The sequence below is a fragment of the Oncorhynchus mykiss genome, unplaced genomic scaffold, assembly GCF_013265735.2.
Source record: "Oncorhynchus mykiss isolate Arlee unplaced genomic scaffold, USDA_OmykA_1.1 un_scaffold_120, whole genome shotgun sequence".
Taxonomy (NCBI): Eukaryota; Metazoa; Chordata; class Actinopteri; order Salmoniformes; family Salmonidae; genus Oncorhynchus; species Oncorhynchus mykiss.
The window spans coordinates 792,612-812,611 of NW_023493661.1; the positions used below are offsets into that span (position 1 = coordinate 792,612).

Below are 20,000 nucleotides of genomic sequence, written 5' to 3' on the forward strand. Positions count from 1 at the left end.
GTTGTATTTTAGCGCCTCGTTGACCCACGCAAGCAGTAAATGAAATGATTTAATATCATGTATTTGTACCTTCTTTTTTTTCAATGCGAGCGCTAGTCTGCAGAGTGAGTCAGTAATTTCTGTCAAATTAACACAGTCCAGTACCTTACGTCATCCAACTGCCTGGTTTCAGTGATATAAAACCTTCAATTTAACTAAATGACGGAATGGGCCTTTAATAATGACCTGAAACTCTGTGACGGCTACTGGTTGTCCCACACTCTGTGTGTATGTTTCTGCTTGGCCCTGTGTCGGTGGGTTTTCCGATTTATGATTAGTGAAGTACGTCTCGCTGTAGTAGTTTTCCCATCGTCTAACTCTGTACGTTCTTGTGGTCGTCCCTCCCTCCCTCCCTCTCTCTCTCTCTCTCTCTCTCTCTCTCTCTCTCTCTCTCTCTCTCTCCCCCTCCCTCCCTCCCTCCCTCCCTCCCTCCCTCCCTCCCTCCCTCCCTCCCTTCCTCTCTCTCTCTCTCTCTCTCTCTCTCTCCCTCCCTTCCCCCTTCCCTTCCCCCCCTTCTCCCTCCCTCCCTCCCTCCCTCCCTCCCTCCCTCCCTCCCTCCCTCCCTTCCTCTCTCTCTCTCTCCCTCCCTTCCCTTCCCTCCCTTCCCCCTTCCCCCCTTCCCCCTTCCCCCTCCCTCCCTCCCTCTCTCCCTCTCTCTCTCTCTCTCTCTCTCTCTCTCCCACCCTCTCTTCGTCAGGTGGGCTCTTTCTTCATGATCAACCTGTGCCTGGTAGTCATAGCGACCCAGTTTGCGGAGACGAAGCAGCGTGAGAACGCGTTGATGCGCGAGCAGCGAGCGCGTTACATGTCCAACGACAGTACTCTGGCCAGCTACAGCGAACCGGGATCCTGCTACGAAGAGATGCTGAGATACGTTTCGCACCTCTACCGCAAACTGACCCGACGAGTACAACGCATGTACACAACCTGGCACAGGTAGGACGACGACGACAAATTCATTATTATTATTTCAACTTATTTTTTTAAGTCTTTTTCAGTTTTCAAACACAACTACCTATTATATACAGAGCCTTCGGAAAGTATTCAAACCCCTTGAATCTTTACACATTTTGTTTAAATTACAGCCTTATTACAAAATTGATTTTTTTTTAAAAATCTGTCAGCAATCTACACACAATACCCCATAATGACATCACAATACCCCATAATGACATCACAATACCCCATAATGACATCACAATACCCCATAATGACATCACAATACCCCATAATGACATCACAATACCCCATAATGACATCACAATACCCCATAATGACATCACAATACCCCATAATGACATCACAATACCCCATAATGACATCACAAATTCAGTTGATTGTATATGATTTGTAAAGGCACACACCTGTCTATATAAGGTCCCACAGTTGACAGTGCATGTCAGAGCAAAAACCAAGCCATGAGGTTGAAGGAATTGTCCGTAGAGCTCCGAGACAGGATTGTGTCGAGGTACAGATCTGGGGAAGGGTACCAAAACATTTAAGCAGCATTGAAGGTCCCTAAGAACACAGTGGCCTCCATCATTCTTAAATGGAAGAAGTTTGGAACCACCAAGACTCTTCCTAGAGCTGGCCGCCAACCAAACTGTGCAATCGGGGGAGAAGGGCCTTGGTCAGGGAGGTGACCAAGAACCCAATGGTCACTCTGACGGCGCTCCAGAGATCCTCTGTGGAGATGGGAGAAACTTCCATAAGGACAACCATCTCTGCAGCAGTCCACCAATCAGGCCAGGCGGAAGCCACTCCTCAGTAAAAGACACATGACAGCCCACTTGGAGTTTGCCAAAAGGCAACTAAAGGACTCTCAGACCATGAGAAACAACATTCTCTGGTTTGATGAAACCAAGATTGAACTATATGGCCTGAATGCCAAGCGTCATGTCTGGAGGAAACCTGGCACCATGGTGGTGGCAGAATCATGCTGTGGGGATGTTTTTCAGCGGCAGGGAGACTAGTCAAGATCGAGGCAAAAATGAACGGAGCACAGAGACATCCTTGATGAAAACCTCTTCCAACAGGACAACGACCCTAAGCACTTAGCCAAGAAAACACAAGAGTGGCTTTGGAACAAGTTTCTGAATGTCCTTGAGTGGCCCGTACTTGAACCCAATCTAACATCTCTGGAGAAACCTGAAAATAGCTTAGCAGCAACGCTCCCCATCTAACCTGACAGAGTTTGAGAGGATCTGCTAGGGAAGAATGGGAGAAACTCCCCAAATACAGATGTGCCTAGATTGCAGCGTCATACCCAAGAAGACTGGAGGCTGTAATCGCTGCCAAAGGTGCTTCAACAAAGTCCTGAGTAAAGGGTCTGAATACTTATGTAAACGTTTTTCGTTTTTATAAATTAAATTAAATAAATTAAATTAGCAAAAATGTCTAAAAACATGTTTTTGCTTTGTCATTATGGGGTATTGTGATGTCATTATGGGGTATTGTGATATCATTATGGGGTATTATGATGTCGTTATGGGGTATGGTGATGTTATTATGGGGTATTGTGATGTCATTATGGGATATGGTGATGTCATTTTGGGTATTGTGTGTAGATTGATGAGGGGGGAAAAAACAATTTCATCAACTTTAGAAAAAGGCTGTAACGTAACAAATTATGGAATAAGTCAAGGGGTCTGAATACTGAAGGCGCTGTATAACTTCCTGTTCTAGCTGACTCGTTGTAAAAGTGAATAAAGCCCAGGATAAGTTCAACTTCCTGTTCTAGCTGACTCGTTGTAGTGAATAAAGCCCAGGATGAGTTCAACTTCCTGTTCTAGCTGACTCGTTGTAGTGAATAAAGCCCAGGATAAGTTCAACTTCCTGTTCTAGCTGACTCGTTGTAAAAGTGAATAAAGCCCAGGATAAGTTCAACTTCCTGTTCTAGCTGACTCGTTGTAGTGAATAAAGCCCAGGATGAGTTCAACTTCCTGTTCTAGCTGACTCGTTGTAGTGAATAAAGCCCAGGATAAGTTCAACTTCCTGTTCTAGCTGACTCGTTGTAGTGAATAAAGCCCAGGATGAGTTCAACTTCCTGTTCTAGCTGACTCGTTGTAGTGAATAAAGCCCAGGATAAGTTCAACTTCCTGTTCTAGCTGACTCGTTGTAAAAGTGAATAAAGCCCAGGATAAGTTCAACTTCCTGTTCTAGCTGACTCGTTGTAAAAGTGAATAAAGCCCAGGATAAGTTCAACTTCCTGTTCTAGCTGATTCGTTGTAAAAGTGAATAAAGCCCAGGATGAGTTCAACTTCCTGTTCTAGCTGACTCGTTATAGTGAATAAAACCCAGGATAAGTTCAACTTCCTGTTCTAGCTGACTCGTTGTAGTGAATAAAGCCCAGGATAAATTCAACTTCCTGTTCTAGCTGACTCGTTGTAAAAGTGAATAAAGCCCAGGATAAGTTCAACTTCCTGTTCTAGCTGACTCGTTGTAGTGAATAAAGCCCAGGATGAGTTCAACTTCCTGTTCTAGCTGACTCGTTGTAGTGAATAAAGCCCAGGATAAGTTCAACTTCCTGTTCTAGCTGACTCGTTGTAAAAGTGAATAAAGCCCAGGATAAGTTCAACTTCCTGTTCTAGCTGACTCGTTGTAAAAGTGAATAAAGCCCAGGATAAGTTCAACTTCCTGTTCTAGCTGACTCGTTGTAAAAGTGAATAAAGCCCAGGATGAGTTCAACTTCCTGTTCTAGCTGACTCGTTGTAAAAGTGAATAAAGCCCAGGATAAGTTCAACTTCCTGTTCTAGCTGACTCGTTGTAAAAGTGAATAAAGCCCAGGATAAGTTCAACTTCCTGTTCTAGCTGACTCGTTGTAAAAGTGAATAAAGCCCAGGATGAGTTCAACTTCCTGTTCTAGCTGACTCGTTATAGTGAATAAAACCCAGGATAAGTTCAACTTCCTGTTCTAGCTGACTCGTTGTAGTGAATAAAGCCCAGGATAAATTCAACTTCCTGTTCTAGCTGACTCGTTGTAAAAGTGAATAAAGCCCAGGATGAGTTCAACTTCCTGTTCTAGCTGACTCGTTATAGTGAATAAAACCCAGGATAAGTTCAACTTCCTGTTCTAGCTGACTTGTTGTAGTGAATAAAGCCCAGGATAAATTCAACTTCCTGTTCTAGCTGACTCGTTATAGTGAAGAAAGCCCAGGATAAATTCAACTTCCTGTTCTAGCTGACTCGTTATAGTGAACAAAGCCCAGGATAAGTTCAACTTCCTGTTCTAGCTGACTCGTTATAGTGAACAAAGCCCAGGATAAGTTCAACTTCCTGTTGTAAAAGTGAATAAAGTTGTATTTGTCCTGCTTCCTGTTTACTGATTACATGTGCGTCAGTAAGCGTCATAAGAAGGTGAACCCTAACGGAGGAGGAAGTGGTCCGGGGGTCGGCCGCAGAACGTCCGGAAACGCCCCGTGGCTCCGCCCCGTACACAACCTGCTGCAGCATCACCAGCGCCACCACTGTCGGCACAGCAACGGAGGACACACCCCCGTAGCAACAGGTTCGTAGACTAGACCAGTAAACAAACAAACTTCAGACGGAATTCAGATGTGTTGTTAAATATCTAACCTGGTGGAATGGGACTGTAGATTATACTACGGTGGAATAGGACTGTAGATTATACTACGGTGGAATAGGACTGTGGATTATACTACGGTGGAATAGGACTGTGGATTATACTACGGTGGAATAGGACTGTAGATTATACTACGGTGGAATAGGACTGTAGATTATACTACGGTGGAATAGGACTGTAGATTATACTACGGTGGAATAGGACTGTAGATTATACTACGGTGGAATAGGACTGTGGATTATACTACGGTGGAATAGGACTGTAGATTATACTACGGTGGAATAGGACTGTAGATTATACTACGGTGGAATAGGACTGTAGATTATACTACAGTGGAATAGGACTGTAGATTATACTACGGTGGAATAGGACTGTGGATTATACTACGGTGGAATAGGACTGTAGATTATACTACGGTGGAATAGGACTGTAGATTATACTACGTTGGAATAGGACTGTAGATTATACTACGGTGGAATAGGACTGTAGATTATACTACAGTGGAATAGGACTGTAGATTATACTACGGTGGAATAGGACTGTAGATTATACTACGGTGGAATAGGGCTGTAGATTATACTACGGTGGTGTGGAATAGGACTGTGGGTTATACTACGGTGGAATAGGACTGTAGATTATACTACGGTGGAATAGGACTGTGGATTATACTACGGTGGAATAGGACTGTGGATTATACTACAGTGGAATAGGACTGTAGATTATACTACGGTGGTGTGGAATAGGGCTGTAGATTATACTACGGTGGAATAGGACTGTAGATTATACTACGGTGGAATAGGACTGTGGATTATACTACAGTGGAATAGGACTGTGGATTATACTACAGTGGAATAGGACTGTGGATTATACTACGGTGGAATAGGACTGTGGATTATACTACAGTGGAATAGGACTGTGGATTATACTACAGTGGAATAGGACTGTGGATTATACTACGATGGAATAGGACTGTGGATTATACTACGGTGGAATAGGACTGTGGATTATACTACGGTGGAATAGGACTGTAGATTATACTACAGTGGAATAGGACTGTGGATTATACTACGGTGGAATAGGACTGTAGATTATACTACGGTGGAATAGGACTGTGGATTATACTACTGTGGAATAGGACTGTAGATTATACTACGGTGGAATAGGACTGTAGATTATACTACGGTGGAATAGGACTGTAGATTATACTACGGTGGAATAGGACTGTAGATTATACTACGGTGGAATAGGACTGTAGATTATACTACAGTGGAATAGGGCTGTGGATTATACTACAGTGATGTGGAATAGGACTGTGGATTATACTACGGTGGAATAGGGCTGTGGATTATACTACGGTGGAATAGGACTGTAGATTAAACTACGGTGGAATAGGGCTGTGGATTATACTACAGTGATGTGGAATAGGACTGTGGATTATACTACGGTGGAATAGGGCTGTGGATTATACTACGGTGGAATAGGACTGTAGATTATACTACGGTGATGTGGAATAGGACTGTAGATTATACTACGGTGGAATAGGGCTGTGGATTATACTACAGTGATGTGGAATAGGACTGTGGATTATACTACGGTGGAATAGGGCTGTGGATTATACTACGGTGGAATAGTACTGTAGATTAAACTACGGTGGAATAGGACTGTGGATTATACTACGGTGATATGGAATAGGACTGTGGATTATACTACGGTGGAATAGGACTGTAGATTATACTACGGTGATGTGGAATAGGACTGTAGATTATACTACGGTGGAATAGGACTGTAGATTATACTACGGTGGAATAGGGCTGTAGATTATACTACGGTGGAACAGGGCTGTGGATTATACTACAGTGATGTGGAATAGGACTGTGGATTATACTACGGTGGAATAGGGCTGTGGATTATACTACGGTGGAATAGGACTGTAGATTATACTACGGTGATGTGGAATAGGACTGTAGATTATACTACGGTGGAATAGGGCTGTGGATTATACTACAGTGATGTGGAATAGGACTGTGGATTATACTACGGTGGAATAGGGCTGTGGATTATACTACGGTGGAATAGGACTGTAGATTAAACTACGGCGGAATAGGACTGTGGATTATACTACGGTGATGTGGAATAGGACTGTGGATTATACTACGGTGGAATAGGACTGTAGATTATACTACGGTGATGTGGAATAGGACTGTAGATTATACTACGGTGGAATAGGACTGTAGATTATACTACGGTGGAATAGGGCTGTAGATTATACTACGGTGGAACAGGGCTGTGGATTATACTACGGTGGAATAGGACTGTGGATTATACTACGGTGGAATAGGACTGTGGATTATACTACGGTGGAATAGGACTGTGGATTATACTACGGTGGAATAGGGCTGTGGATTATACTACGGTGGAATAGGGCTGTGGATTATACTACGTTGGAATAGGGCTGTGGATTATACTACGGTGGAATAGGACTGTGGATTATACTACGGTGGAATAGGGCTGTGGATTATACTACGGTGGAATAGGGCTGTGGATTATACTACGGTGGAATAGGGCTGTGGATTATACTACGGTGGAATAGGACTGTGGATTATACTACGGTGATGTGGAATAGGACTGTGGATTATACTACGTTGGAATAGGGCTGTGGATTATACTACGGTGGAATAGGGCTGTAGATTATACTACGGTGATGTGGAATAGGACTGTGGATTATACTACGGTGGAATAAGGCTGTAGATTATACTACGGTGATGTGGAATCGGGTTTTTGGATTATACTACGGCGGAATAGGGCTGTGGATTATACTACGATGGTGTGGAATAGGGCTGTAGATTATACTATGGTGGAATAGGACTGTGGATTATACTACGGTGGAATAGGGCTGTGGATTATACTACGGTGGAATAGGACTGTGGATTATACTACGGTGGTGTGGAATAGGACTGTGGATTATACTACGGTGGAATAGGACTGTGGATTATACTATGGTGGTGTGGAATAGGACTGTGGATTATACTACGGTGGAATAGGACTGTGGATTATACTACGGTGAAATAGGACTGTGGATTATACTACGGTGGAATAGGACTGTGGATTATACTACGGTGGAATAGGACTGTGGATTATACTACAGTGGAATAGGACTGTGGATTATACTACGGTGGAATAGGACTGTGGATTATACTACGGTGATGTGGAATAGGACTGTGGATTATACTACGGTGGAATAGGACTGTGGATTATACTACGGTGGAATAGGACTGTGGATTATACTACAGTGATGTGGAATAGGACTGTGGATTATACTACGGTGGAATAAGACTGTGGATTATACTACGGTGGAATAGGACTGTAGATTATACTACGGTGGAATAGGGCTGTAGATTATACTACGGTGATGTGGAATAGGACTGTGGATTATACTACGGTGGAATAGGACTGTGGATTATACTATGGTGGAATAGGACTTTAGATTATACTACGGTGGAATAGGGCTGTGGATTATACTACGGTGGAACAGGGCTGTGGATTATACTACAGTGATGTGGAATAGGACTGTGGATTATACTACGGTGGAATAGGGCTGTGGATTATACTACGGTGGAATAGGACTGTAGATTATACTACGGTGATGTGGAATAGGACTGTAGATTATACTACGGTGGAATAGGGCTGTGGATTATACTACAGTGATGTGGAATAGGACTGTGGATTATACTACGGTGGAATAGGGCTGTGGATTATACTACGGTGGAATAGGACTGTAGATTAAACTACGGCGGAATAGGACTGTGGATTATACTACGGTGATGTGGAATAGGACTGTGGATTATACTACGGTGGAATAGGACTGTAGATTATACTACGGTGATGTGGAATAGGACTGTAGATTATACTACGGTGGAATAGGGCTGTAGATTATACTACGGTGGAACAGGGCTGTGGATTATACTACGGTGGAATAGGACTGTGGATTATACTACGGTGGAATAGGACTGTGGATTATACTACGGTGGAATAGGGCTGTGGATTATACTACGGTGGAATAGGACTGTGGATTATACTACGGTGGAATAGGGCTGTGGATTATACTACGTGGAATAGGGCTGTGGATTATACTACGTTGGAATAGGGCTGTGGATTATACTACGGTGGAATAGGACTGTGGATTATACTACGGTGGAATAGGGCTGTGGATTATACTACGGTGGAATAGGGCTGTGGATTATACTACGGTGGAATAGGGCTGTGGATTATACTACGGTGGAATAGGACTGTGGATTATACTACGGTGATGTGGAATAGGACTGTGGATTATACTACGTTGGAATAGGGCTGTGGATTATACTACGGTGGAATAGGGCTTTAGATTATACTACGGTGATGTGGAATAGGACTGTGGATTATACTACGGTGGAATAGGGCTGTAGATTATACTACGGTGATGTGGAATCGGGTTTTGGACTATACTACGGCGGAATAGGGCTGTGGATTATACTACGGTGGTGTGGAATAGGGCTGTAGATTATACTATGGTGGAATAGGACTGTGGATTATACTACGGTGGAATAGGGCTGTGGATTATACTACGGTGGAATAGGACTGTGGATTATACTACGGTGGTGTGGAATAGGACTGTGGATTATACTATGGTGGAATAGGACTGTGGATTATACTATGGTGGTGTGGAATAGGACTGTGGATTATACTATGGTGGTGTGGAATAGGACTGTGGATTATACTACGGTGGAATAGGACTGTGGATTATACTACGGTGGAATAGGACTGTGGATTATACTACGGTGGAATAGGACTGTGGATTATACTACGGTGGAATAGGACTGTGGATTATACTACGGTGGAATAGGACTGTGGATTATACTACAGTGGAATAGGACTGTGGATTATACTACGGTGATGTGGAATAGGACTGTGGATTATACTACGGTGGAATAGGACTGTGGATTATACTACGGTGGAATAGGACTGTGGATTATACTACAGTGATGTGGAATAGGACTGTGGATTATACTACGGTGGAATAGGACTGTGGATTATACTACGGTGGAATAGGACTGTAGATTATACTACGGTGGAATAGGGCTGTAGATTATACTACGGTGATGTGGAATAGGACTGTGGATTATACTACGGTGGAATAGGACTGTGGATTATACTATGGTGGAATAGGACTGTAGATTATACTACGGTGGAATAGGGCTGTGGATTATACTACAGTGATGTGGAATAGGACTGTGGATTATACTACGGTGGAATAGGGCTGTGGATTATACTACAGTGATGTGGAATAGGACTGTGGATTATACTACGGTGGAATAGGACTGTGGATTATACTACGGTGGAATAGGACTGTAGATTATACTACGGTGGAATAGGACTGTAGATTATACTACGTAGGAATAGGACTGTAGATTATACTACGGTGATTTGGAATAGGACTGTGGATTATACTACGGTGGAATAGGGCTGTGGATTATACTACGGTGGAATAGGACTGTAGATTATACTACGGTGGAATAGGACTGTAGATTATACTACGGTGGAATAGGACTGTAGATTATACTACGGTGATGTGGAATAGGACTGTGGATTATACTACGGTGGAATAGGGCTGTAGATTATACTACGGTGGTGTGGAATAGGACTGTGGATTATACTACGGTGGAATAGGGCTGTGGATTATACTACGGTGGAATAGGACTGTAGATTATACTACGGTGGAATAGGACTGTAGATTATACTACAGTGGAATAGGACTGTAGATTATACTACAGTGGAATAGGACTGTGGATTATACTACGGTGGAATAGGACTGTGGATTATACTACGGTGGAATAGGACTGTGGATTATACTATGGTGGAATAGGACTGTAGATTATACTACGGTGGAATAGGACTGTAGATTATACTACGGTGGAATAGGACTGTAGATTATACTACGGTGGAATAGGACTGTAGATTATACTACGGTGGAATAGGACTGTAGGTTATACTACGGTGGAATAGGACTGTAGATTATACTACGGTGGAATAGGACTGTAGATTATACGACGGTGATGTGGAATAGGACTGTGGATTATACTACGGTGGAATAGGACTGTGGATTATACTACTGTGGAATAGGACTGTAGATTATACTACGGTGGAATAGGACTGTAGATTATACTACGGTGGAATAGGACTGTAGATTATACTACGGTGGAATAGGACTGTAGATTATACTACGGTGGAATAGGACTGTAGATTATACTACAGTGGAATAGGGCTGTGGATTATACTACAGTGATGTGGAATAGGACTGTGGATTATACTACGGTGGAATAGGGCTGTGGATTATACTACGGTGGAATAGGACTGTAGATTAAACTACGGTGGAATAGGGCTGTGGATTATACTACAGTGATGTGGAATAGGACTGTGGATTATACTACGGTGGAATAGGGCTGTGGATTATACTATGGTGGAATAGGACTGTAGATTATACTACGGTGATGTGGAATAGGACTGTAGATTATACTACGGTGGAATAGGGCTGTGGATTATACTACAGTGATGTGGAATAGGACTGTGGATTATACTACGGTGGAATAGGGCTGTGGATTATACTACGGTTGAATAGGACTGTAGATTAAACTACGGTGGAATAGGACTGTGGATTATACTACGGTGATGTGGAATAGGACTGTGGATTTTACTACGGTGGAATAGGACTGTAGATTATACTACGGTGATGTGGAATAGGACTGTAGATTATACTACGGTGGAATAGGACTGTAGATTATACTACGGTGGAATAGGGCTGTAGATTATACTACGGTGGAACAGGGCTGTGGATTATACTACGGTGGAATAGGATTGTGGATTATACTACGGTGGAATAGGACTGTGGATTATACTACGGTGGAATAGGGCTGTGGATTATACTACGGTGGAATAGGACTGTGGATTATACTACGGTGGAATAGGGCTGTGGATTGTACTACGGTGGAATAGGGCTGTGGATTATACTACGGTGGAATAGGGCTGTGGATTATACTACGGTGGAATAGGACTGTGGATTATACTACGGTGGAATAGGGCTGTGGATTATACTACGGTGGAATAGGGCTGTGGATTATACTACGGTGGACTAGGACTGTGGATTATACTACGGTGATGTGGAATAGGACTGTGGATTATACTACGGTGGAATAGGGCTGTGGATTATACTACGGTGGAATAGGGCTGTAGATTATACTACGGTGATGTGGAATAGGACTGTGGATTATACTACGGAGGAATAGGGCTGTGGATTATACTACGGCGGAATAGGACTGTGGATTATACTACGGTGGTGTGGAATAGGACTGTGGATTATACTACGGTGGAATAGGACTGTGGATTATACTATGGTGGAATAGGACTGTAGATTATACTACGGTGGAATAGGACTGTGGATTATACTACGGTGGAATAGGACTGTGGATTATACTACGGTGGAATAGGACTGTAGATTATACTATGGTGGTGTGGAATAGGACTGTGGATTATACTACGGTGGAATAGGACTGTGGATTATACTACGGTGGAATAGGACTGTAGATTATACTACGGTGGAATAGGACTGTGGATTATACTACGGTGGAATAGGACTGTAGATTATACTACGGTGGAATACGACTGTGGATTATACTACGGTGGAATAGGACTGTGGATTATACTACGGTGGAATAGGACTGTGGATTATACTACGGTGGAATAGGACTGTGGATTATACTACGGTGGAATAGGACTGTGGATTATACTACGGTGGAATAGGACTGTGGATTATACTACGGTGGAATAGGACTGTGGATTATACTACGGTGGAATAGGACTGTGGATTATACTACGGTGGAATAGGACTGTGGATTATACTACGGTGGAATAGGACTGTGGATTATACTACGGTGGAATAGGACTGTGGATTATACTACGGTGGAATAGGACTGTGGATTTTGAAACTAAAGGATTGTCCTTTTTACCTGAATCTAATGTTCATGAAGATTTGAATAGATCTTTACCTGAATCTAATGTTCATGATGATTTGAATAGGTCTTTACCTGAATCTAATGTTCATGAAGATTTGAATAGATCTTTACCTGAATCTAATGTTCAGGATGATTTGAATAGGTCTTTACCTGAATCTAATGTTCAGGATGATTTGAATAGGTCTTTACCTGAATCTAATGTTCATGATGATTTGAATAGATCTTTACCTGAATCTAATGTTCATGATGATTTGAATAGATCTTTACCTGAATCTAATGTTCAGGATGATTTGAATAGATCTTCACCTGAATCTAATGTTCATGATGATTTGAATAGGTCTTTACCTGAATCTCATGTTCATGATGATTTGAATAGATCTTCACCTGAATCTAATGTTCAGGATGATTTGAATAGGTCTTTACCTGAATCTAATGTTCATGATGATTTGAATAGATCTTCACCTGAATCTAATGTTCAGGATGATTTGAATAGATCTTTAACTGCCTATAAAATATGTCTGACTAACCTTCATTAATTAAATCAACATAATGACTCCTACAGGTGGGGAGGAGCTGGAGATGAGGTCACTTCCTGTCCCGGGTCGTGACCCCTCTGTGACCCCTGGGCTGGGGTCGTCTCTCCTGGGTCGTCTGAACGGAGGGATGAACTACCCCACCATCCTGCCCTCCTTCGTCTGCAGCTACCGCAACTTCACCCCCACAGACCCTCACAACCCCCTCCCCTCACACCCCCACAAGCCCCTCCCCACACAGCCTCACATCCCCACACACCCCCACAAACCCCTCCCCACACACCCCCACAACCCCCTCCCCACAAACCTCCACAGTCCCTTCCCCACATACCTCCACGGCCCCCACCCCACACAACCTCACATCCCCCTCCCCACACATCCTTACAGCCCCCTCCCCAGACACCCCCACAGCCCCCAACCCACACAACCCCACATACCCCTCCCCACACAGCCCCAGAGGCCCCTCCCCACACAGCCCTCGCCCCTCTCAGAAAACAGTCCGGACCCCCTCAGCAAGCTGCACCAACTCATGGGACAGCACAGTAAGAGCCATCTCTCTCTATATATATATACACAGTATTTCTATAGTAGAACTAGTAAGTACCATCTCTATATATACACAGTATTTCTATAGTAGAACTAGTAAGAACCATCTCTCTATATACACAATATTTCTATAGTAGAACCATCTCTATCTATACACAGTATTTCTATAGTAGAACCATCTCTATAGAAACACAGTATTTCTATAATAGAACCATCTCTCTATATACACAGTATTTCTATAGTAGAACTAGTAAGAACCATCTCTATATATACAGTATTTCTATAGTAGAACTAGTAAGAACCATCTCTATATATACACAGTATTTCTATAGTAGAACTAGTAAGAACCATCTCTCTCTACATACAGTATTTCTATAGTAGAACTAGTAAGAACCATCTCTCTACATACAGTATTTCTATAATAGAACCATCTCTCTACATACAGTATTTCTATAGTAGAACTAGTAAGAGCCATCTCTATATATACACAGTATTTCTATAGTAGAACCATCTCTCTACATACAGTATTTCTATAGTAGAACTAGTAAGAGCCATCTCTATATATACACAGTATTTCTATAGTAGAACCATCTCTCTACATACAGTATTTCTATAGTAGAACTAGTAAGAGCCATCTCTATATATACACAGTATTTCTATAGTAGAACCATCTCTCTACATACAGTATTTCTATAGTAGAACTAGTAAGAGCCATCTCTATATATACACAGTATTTCTATAGTAGAACCATCTCTCTACATACAGTATTTCTATAGTAGAACTAGTAAGAGCCATCTCTATATATACACAGTATTTCTATAGTAGAACTAGTAAGAACCATCTCTATATATACACAGTATTTCTATAGTAGAACTAGTAAAAACCATCTCTCTATATACACAATATTTCTATAGTAGAACCATCTCTATCTATACACAGTATTTCTATAGTAGAACCATCTCTATAGAAACACAGTATTTCTATAATATAACCATCTCTCTATATACACAGTATTTCTATAGTAGAACTAGTAAGAACCATCTCTCTACACACAGTATTTCTATAGTAGAACTAGTAAGAACCATCTCTCTACATACAGTATTTCTATAATAGAACCATCTCTCTACATACAGTATTTCTATAGTAGAACTAGTAAGAGCCATCTCTCTATATATACACACAGTATTTCTATAGTAGAACTAGAAAGAGCCATCTCTCTACATACAGTATTTCTATAGTAGAACTAGTAAGAGCCATCTCTCTACATATATATATACACAGTATTTCAATAGTAGAACTAGTAAGAACCATCTCTCTATATACACACAGTATTTCTATAGTAGAACTAGTAAGAACCATCTCTCTATATATACACACAGTATTTCTATAGTAGAACTAGTAAGAGCCATCTCTCTATATATACACACAGTATTTCTATAGTAGAACTAGAAAGAGCCATCTCTCTACATACAGTATTTCTATAGTAGAACTAGTAAGAGCCATCTCTCTACATATATATATACACAGTATTTCAATAGTAGAACTAGTAAGAACCATCTCTCTATATATACACACAGTATTTCTATAGTAGAACTAGTAAGAACCATCTCTCTCTATATACACAGTATTTCTATAGTAGAACTAGTAAGAACCATCTCTCTACATACAGTATTTCTATAGTAGAACTAGTAAGAGCCATCTCTCTACATATATATATACACAGTATTTCAATAGTAGAACTAGTAAGAGCCATCTCTCTATATATACACAGTATTTCAATAGTAGAACTAGTAAGAACCATCTCTCTCTATATACACAGTATTTCTATAGTAGAACTAGTAAGAACCATCTCTATATATACACAGTATTTCTATAGTAGAACTAGTAAGAGCCATCTCTATATATATACAGTATTTCTATAGTAGAACTAGTAAGAACCATCTCTCTATATATACACAGTATTTCTATAGTAGAACTAGTAAGAACCATCTCTATATATACACAGTATTTCTATAGTAGAACTAGTAAGAACAATCTCTATATATACACAGTATTTCTATAGTAGAACTAGTAAGAACCATCTCTCGACATACAGTATTTCTATAGTAGAACTAGGAAGAGCCATCTCTCTACATACAGTATTTCTATAGTAGAACTAGTAAGAGCCATCTCTATATATACACAGTATTTCTATAGTAGAACTAGTAAGAACCATATCTCTATATATACACAGTATTTCTATAGTAGAACTAGTAAGAACCATCTCTATATATACACAGTATTTCTATAGTAGAACTAGTAAGAACCATATCTCTATATATACACAGTATTTCTATAGTAGAACTAGAAAGAGCCATCTCTCTACATACAGTATTTCTATAGTAGAACTAGTAAGAACCATCTCTATATATACACAGTATTTCTATAGTAGAACTAGTAAGAGCCATATCTCTATATATACACAGTATTTCTATAGTAGAACTAGTAAGAACCATCTCTCTACATACAGTATTTCTATAGTAGAACTAGTAAGAGCCATCTCTCTACATACAGTATTTCTATAGTAGAACTAGTAAGAGCCATCTCTCTACATACAGTATTTCTATAGTAGAACTACTAAGAACCATCTCTCTATACACAGTATTTCTATTGTGGAACTAGCTACCTCTGTTTCACTAGACAGGTATTTGGGCCAGGTTCCCGGACACAGATTGAACGTAGTCCCGGACTAAAAAGCCCATTTTAATTGAGAATCTCCACTGATCCTTTTAGTTCAGTACTGGTGTTTCTGTCTGTAACACCACTTACAGTCCTGACAGGAAATCCATGCCTCAAATGTTGGAGGCATTAGTGAATACATAGGAGAGGAGAGGAGAGGAGAGGAGAGGAGAGGAGAGGAGAGAAGAGGAGAGGAGAGGAGAGGAGAGGAGAGGAGAGGGGAGGGGAGGGGAGGGGAGGGGAGGGGAGGGGAGGAGAGGAGGGGAGGGGAGGGGAGGAGAGGAGAGGAGAGGGAGAGGAGAGGAGAGGAGAGGAGAGGAGAGGAGGGGAGGGGAGGGGAGGGGAGGGGAGAGGGGAGGGGAGGAGGGGAGGGGAGGGGAGGGGAGGGGAGAGGGGAGGGGAGGGGAGGGGAGGGGAGGAGAGGAGAGGAGCAGAGAGGGGAGGGGAGGGGAGAGGAGAAGGATTGAGAGAGGAGAGGAGAGGAGAGGAGAGGAGAGGAGAGGAGAGGAGAGGAGAGGAGAGGAGAGGAGAGGGGAGGGGAGGGGAGGGGAGAGGAGAGGAGAGGAGAGGATCAGACCTGAACCGCGAGGTCAGCATAGAGCCGCTTCTCAGTCTGTCTTTCTAGTCACATCATTCTCGTCTAATGGTAATACCACAGCCTCAGTGTTGGCACGGCTTCCAATCTGACCTGTCGCCCTTTGACCTCTCTCTCTCTCTATCTTTCTCCTCTATCTGTTTAATAACATCGTACTTTCAAAAATAAATATTGAGATATATTTGATCAAACTAAATTTAAAAAAACGTTTCTCTCTCTCTCCCTCCAGGCCGTCCTCGGCTGCTGTACCAGCTGGCTGGCGTGGTGCCCTCCCCTCTCCTCCTGGAGCTGTTGGGCTGCCCGCTGTGTGCCCGCGCCCTAGAGGGCATGGAGCTGGACCTGAGCGACCTGGAGGGGTCTAGGGGAGAGGCCCACACCCTTCACGACTTCCCCCAGGGAGGAGAGGGGCGCGGCGGGCGTGGGAGGCGCCGGAGGAAGGCAGGGCTGGGGGCAGGGCTGGGGCTCGGGGTGAAGAGGGCCAGTAACAGGCTGCTGGAGCTGGGGACAGCATTCAGAGACAGACTGAAACGCATCGTAGACAGCAAGTACTTCAACAGAGGGATCATGACCTCCATCCTCATCAACACTCTCAGTATGGGGATAGAATACCATCAACAGGTAGGACCCTCCTCATCCCCCCTCTCTGTCTCTCCTGTCCCCTCCTCATCCCCCCTCTCTGTCTCTCCTGTCCCCTCCTCATCCCCCCTCTCTGTCTCTCCTGTCCCCTCCTCATCCCCCCTCTCTGTCTCTCCTGTCCCCTCCTCATCCCCCCTCTCCGTCTCTCCTGTCCCCTCCTCATCCCCCCTCTCTGTCTCTCCTGTCCCCTCCTCATCCCCCCTCTCTGTCTCTCCTGTCCCCTCCTCATCCCCCCTCTCCGTCTCTCCTGTCCCCTCCTCATCCCCCCTCTCCGTCTCTCATGTCCCCTCCTCATCCCCCCTCTCCATCTCTCCTGTCCCCTCTCCGTCTCTCCTGTCCCCTCCTCATCCCCCCTCTCCGTCTCTCCTGTCCCCTCCTCATCCCCCCTCTCTGTCTCTCCTGCCCCCTCCTCACCCCCCCTCTCTGTCTCCTGTCTCTCCTGTCCCCTCCTCATCCCCCCTCTCCGTTTCTCCTGTCCCCTCCTCATCCCTGCTCTCCGTCTCTCCTGTCCCCTCCTCATCCCCCCTCTCCGTCTCTCCTGTCCACTCCTCATCCCCCCTCTCTGTCTCTCCTCTCCCCTCCTCATCCCCCCTCTCCGTCTCTCCTGTCCCCTCCTCATCCCCCCTCTCTGTCTCTCCTGTCCACTCCTCATCCCCCCTCTCCGTCTCTCCTCTCCCCTCCTCATCCCCCCTCTCCGTCTCTCCTGTCCCCTCCTCATCCCCCCTCTCCGTCTCTCCTGTACCCTCCTCATCCCCCCTCTCCGTCTCTCCTCTCTGTCCAGCCGGTGGAGTTGACTGATATCCTGGAGATCAGTAACATCGTGTTCACCTGCATGTTCCTCCTGGAGATGATGTTCAAGCTGCTGGCCTTCGGTCTCTTCGGCTATATCAAGAACCCCTACAACATCTTTGACGGTATCATCGTCATCATCAGGTGGGTGTGAGGAAGATCTCTCCTGCAGTGTGTGTGTGTGTGTGTGTGTGTGTGTGTGTGTTACAGTAAAGTGTGTGTGTCGTGTGTTCCAGTGTTTGGGAGATCGTTGGGCAGGCGGACGGCGGTCTGTCAGTCCTGCGTACCTTCCGTCTGCTGCGGGTCCTGAAGCTGGTCCGGTTCCTGCCCGCCCTGCGCAGACAGCTGGTGGTTCTGATGAAGACTATGGACAACGTAGCCACCTTCTGTACACTGCTCATGCTCTTCATCTTCACCTTCAGGTACTGTCTCTCACACACACAAACACACACACACACACTGTTACGTACGCCTCTTGGAGGAGGGAACGCAAGTCCCCGTGGAGGGGAAAGAGGTATGTGATGGTAGGTGAGGGGGGAAAGACGACAGAGAGAAATACAGTTTACAGGGAACGTATTCTTCCTAAACACGGTGAAGTCGGGGGAAAGGGGCTGGACGGAACCACAGCAAAGAAAGTAACAATTAAAGAGTCTCCTCTCATACCTGCTTTCCCACTACCTACCTAACTAGCACCGCCTGGCGCGATAACCACCATAACAATTAAAGAGTCTCCTCTCATACCTATACCTGCTTTCCCACTACTTACCTAACTAGCACCGCCTGGCGCGATAACCAACATACAGGGGGGTGGTCCACCCAGGTCTTACCTAACTAGCACCACCTGGCGCGCTAACCAACATACAGGGGTGGACCACCCCCCTGTGGTGGACCTCTTTAATAGGTCTTACCTAACTAGCACCGCCTGGCGCACTAACCAACATACAGGGGGGTGGTCCACCCAGGTCTTACCTAACTAGCACCGCCTGGCGCGCTAACCAACATAACAATTAAAGAGTCTCCTCTCATACCTATACCTGCTTTCCCACTACTTACCTAACTAGCACCGCCTGGCGCACTAACCAACATACAGGGGGGTGGTCCACCCAGGTCTTACCTAACTAGCACCACCTGGCGCGCTAACCAACATACAGGGGGTGTTCCACCCAGGTCTTACCTAACTAGCACCACCTGGTGGGGGGGGGGGGGGTCTCCCAGGGTGGGGAGACAAGCTGTATCCTCTGACCGAGAGGCAGGGGTCAGAGCTTCTATCTGCGATGAGGCCGACCAATCAGCTACTTTAGGAATCCAGGAAGTCATTTCCTGAAAAACAAACACACACACACACACACACATACACACACACACACACACACACATGTACACATTCCCTGATGATAAATGCTTAACCTCTCTCTCTCTGTGTGTGTGTGTGTGTGTGTGTGTGTGTGTGTGTGTGTGTGTGTGTGTGTGTGTGTGTGTGTGTGTGTGTGTGTGTGTGTGTGTGTGTGTGCGTGTGTGTG

At 44.0% G+C, this 20,000-nt stretch overlaps 1 protein-coding gene across 1 annotated transcript in view; it reads left to right on the top strand.

The window, feature by feature from the left end:
- LOC110512628 (voltage-dependent T-type calcium channel subunit alpha-1H-like) overlaps window positions 1–20,000 on the top strand; it is a 155,197-nt gene that overhangs the window by 66,248 nt on the left and 68,949 nt on the right. The window contains exons 9-14 of the mRNA XM_036972119.1: window positions 737–975; window positions 4,380–4,546; window positions 13,226–13,738; window positions 17,285–17,673; window positions 18,473–18,624; window positions 18,717–18,902. Coding sequence (XP_036828014.1) covers window positions 737–975; window positions 4,380–4,546; window positions 13,226–13,738; window positions 17,285–17,673; window positions 18,473–18,624; window positions 18,717–18,902 — 1,646 coding nt within the window. The remainder of the gene's footprint in view (window positions 1–736; window positions 976–4,379; window positions 4,547–13,225; window positions 13,739–17,284; window positions 17,674–18,472; window positions 18,625–18,716; window positions 18,903–20,000) is intronic.